At 36.1% G+C, this 3,778-nt stretch overlaps 1 protein-coding gene across 1 annotated transcript; it reads right to left on the reverse strand.

Moving 5' to 3' along the window:
- Nucleotides 1–1,161: 1,161 nt before the first annotated feature.
- On the reverse strand, nucleotides 1,162–3,560 carry LOC100049899 (mitotic-spindle organizing protein 1). Its single transcript, XM_005603696.4, has one exon. It carries the CDS (start codon nucleotides 3,477–3,479, stop codon nucleotides 3,231–3,233), a length of 249 nt encoding a protein of 82 aa, XP_005603753.1. The 5' UTR covers nucleotides 3,480–3,560; the 3' UTR covers nucleotides 1,162–3,230.
- Nucleotides 3,561–3,778: the final 218 nt, after the last annotated feature.

Raw genomic sequence — 3,778 nt, forward strand, 5'->3', positions numbered from 1 at the left:
AGAAGACATTTTCAACTGAATGACAACAAAAATATATCTGTCAAAAATTATGAGATACTATTTTAAGACTTTCTATAACTATACAGCAATTAAGACAGTATAATATAGAAAAAAGGGTAGAACACAGACCAATAGAACAGAATGGAGATGCCAGAAATAGAGCTATGCAAATATAGTCTGTTGATGTTGAATACAGGTGCAAAGGTCATCAGAGAAGAAGGGATACTCTTTGTAACAAATGGCCCTGAGATAATTGGACATCCACATACAAAAATAATAGTAATAATAACCTAAACAATACTTCCTTACCTATAAAATATTAACTCAAAATTAATCATAGATCTAAATGTAAAATGAAAAGCCACAAAAATTCTAGGAGAAACTCTGACTTTGGGTTTGGTGTAAGTTTTTAGATAAAACATCAAAAGCCCAAGCCATGAGAAAAAAATTATACCTTGGACTTTATCAAAATTTAAAATTTTTGCTCTACAAAAGACACTATTAATAGAATGAAAAGATAAGACACAGACTTAGAGAAAATGTTTGGAAGTCACATGTACGATAAAGGACTTACGGCCAAAATATACATAGAAAATTAACACTCAACATTTGAAAACAAAAAATTCCCAATAAGACACTGAAAGACCAATCTTCAGCAAAGAAGATATATGGGTGGCAAATAAACACATGGAAAGCTGCTTCATATCATATGTCATTAGGAAAATACAAATTAAAGCCACAATGAGATCCTACCACACAACTAGAATAGCTAAAAAAAGAAAATTTCATGCCAATAAAATTGCTAGCAAGGACACAGAGCACCAGGAACTCTCATTCATTGCTGACGAGAATGAAAAAGGGTAAAGCCAATTTGCAAGACAGGAAGTTTGTCATAAAGTTAAACATCCACCTACCATGCAGTCCAGCAATCGCACTGCTAGATATTTACCCCAGTGAATTGAACACTTATTTCCACAGAACAACTGCAGTGAATGTTTACAGCAACTTTATTCATAACCATTAAAAACTGTAAACAATCAAGATACCCTTCCAGAGTGGGAGGATAAACAAGGGCAGTACACCATAAACTGGAATACTTTTCAGTGATCAAAAGAAAATGAACTATTCATGCAGGCAGCCACCTGGATGAACTTTGTTTGGTTGGTTGGTTTGGTTTGGATTTATTAAGCGTTTTTTTTTTACCACCGAAATGGTTTTATTTTTGTCACTGACAACACGTACAACACTGATTTTATCATTGCTTCGTTCGGTTTCCTTAAATATTACTTAAGCATGCATTAAAAATATAGGTTTACATTTCAGAAATGTAACACATTAAAGTCCTCTGTAAACATAACTCCTTCTCAATATATTTTCCTGCTTTGTTTCATACATAAATAACTTAATCTACAAAGTCATAAATAAAAATATTCTTATGGCCTAAGAGTAAATGCAAGTTGTGGAGCCTGACAAAAGTGTTCTCTCTACGATTTTATAAATAACAACATGCAGGGGCTGGCCCCGAGGCCGAGTGCTCTGCTTCGGCGGCCCAGGGTTTCGCCGGTTCGGATCCCGGGTGTGGACACGGCATTGCTCATCAGGCCATGCTGAGGCAGCGTCCCACATAGCACAACCAGAAGGACCTACAACTAGAATATGCAACTATGTACTGGGGGTCTTTGGGCAGAAGAAGGAAAAACAAAATAAGATTGGCAATAGATGTTAGCTCAGGTGCCAATCTTTAAAAAAAATAACATGCAGTATTTTCAGTGTTTACGATCAAACAAATAAGATCACAAGTGATTACTGTCTGCCAACCAATCCCGTCAATAATAAACCTTCCAGTGCACTTGGTAAAGATGCCATGTATTTAAAAGTCAAAATAGTCAAAAGACTAGATTTTTAAAAACGGCAGTACAGAAGGTTGCCATTTAAACCTTACTAAGCCTTTTAAAACCACTTCAATTTGTCAACAAAAAATGCTACTAAAGAGTGAATGCTTGTACTGTTATTTAAACAGAAGCTAACGAAGTCTAAAATTTAAGAAGCAAAATCAGATTAACTTGGTATTAGTCTTGGGACAAATATTCCGTTGAAAGTCTCTTACAGGAACAGAATCAATACTATCGTAAATTTTCTATCATTTATTTTGAACCATAACTTTAACTAGTTAAAACTTTAAGGGTTAAAATAATTCCACACAAAAATCATCTCAGAAAGACATACTTATAATTCTTGATTCAGAACATCTCATTATTTTTGTTTAATGACTTGTAATCTTTATTCCTTCAGAAAATATTAAAATACTTGTTGAAAGACACCTCCTATTCAGTGACTTATTAGATAACCACTCAGGATGTACTAGGGAAGCACTTAATTTTTATGTAATAAAAGTAAAAAAGGAATTTTGCATGTTGGAAATGTTTCCTTTTATGTTTTTTAGGCCATCATTTACAGAGTACAAAACTTAGAAAGAAAAACATTCTCAATTAATATTCTCATTAAATTTAAATGATTCAAATGATAAATACGAAGCTAATAAGATAGTCATTACTTTTAAAATCTAAGTTTCGCAAAGTTCTATTTTGAAATCAATACAGAAACAATCTGGTTCTCACTAATAACTGCCAAACTCTGGGTTTAAAAAACTCAATATTCTTCGTTAAAGAGCAGATTACGACATGTTTTCGATGCTCTTATAAAAAACAAGATTCTGATATACGTAGTGCATCTAAACCAAATTCACAAACGGTGGCTGAAATTTTGTCAACTTTCAGCCCCACGCAACATAAATCCACAGTTATTATGCATAAACAATTCAAAATGAAAGTTTATAATGGAAATGTCAACGAGTCATTACTACATTTCTACTCATGGGTTCCACTGTACTTCAACCAGGCACAGGAGACGTGCACAACTGATGGACAGACTGCTTAGAAAATTAGAGCTATCAGAGCTATAAATAAGGAACACATCAGTATGAACAGAGCAATGCCGACGCACTAGAGCTGTTAAAAAAAAACTAAGATGTGACATAAACACATCTGATAGTTCTCGCTGTAAGCCACTTTCCACTGATTTATAAGGCTATGGTTTTATAATTCTTTTAAAAAAGGAAAATGTTTCTACACTGCTGCATGCAGCAATTTCACTGTACATTCTTGACTCCAATGCAATCTTCAAATCTTCCTGCAGAGCTTGATATAGCTCATCAGGATTTCTCCAGAAAGTCAGCTTGTCATATTTTCAGCAGCCTTGAGTGCTTCAGTGGCCTTGCGAAGTTCCTTAATAACTGATGATAAAGTTTCTGGGTTAATTCCTTGTTCACAAAGCCGTACACAAATAGACAGAGTTTCCATATCTAAGCCAGTATTCAAAATTCTTGAAATCTCCAGCAGAACGTCCATGGTCTCCATCACCACATTCGGATTCGCCACCGCAGCCCCCGCCACTGTCCCGCAGCCGCTACTATTCGCCATGGCGGAGGCCGAGGGAGATGGGAGAAGGCCCTGACCTGGAACTCTATTAAGACTTTTTTTTTTTTTTTTTTTTTTTTTTTAAAGATTTTATTTTTTCCTTTTTCTCCCCAAAGTCCCCCGGTACATAGTTGTGTATTCTTCGTTGTGGGTTCTTCTAGTTGTGGCATGTGGGACGCTGCCTCAGCGTGGTCTGATGAGCAGTGCCATGTCCGCGCCCAGGATTCGAACCAACGAATCACTGGGCCGCCCGCAGCGGAGCGCGCGAACTCAACCACTCGGCCACGGGGCCAGCCCCTATT

This window comes from Equus caballus, chromosome 20, assembly GCF_041296265.1.
Source record: "Equus caballus isolate H_3958 breed thoroughbred chromosome 20, TB-T2T, whole genome shotgun sequence".
NCBI classification, from domain to species: domain Eukaryota; kingdom Metazoa; phylum Chordata; class Mammalia; order Perissodactyla; family Equidae; genus Equus; species Equus caballus.

What these genes read in the sequence shown, in the direction of transcription:
- LOC100049899 (XM_005603696.4), bottom strand. Translation starts at nt 3,479, where the DNA reads ATGGCGAATAGTAGCGGCTGCGGGACAGTGGCGGGGGCTGCGGTGGCG.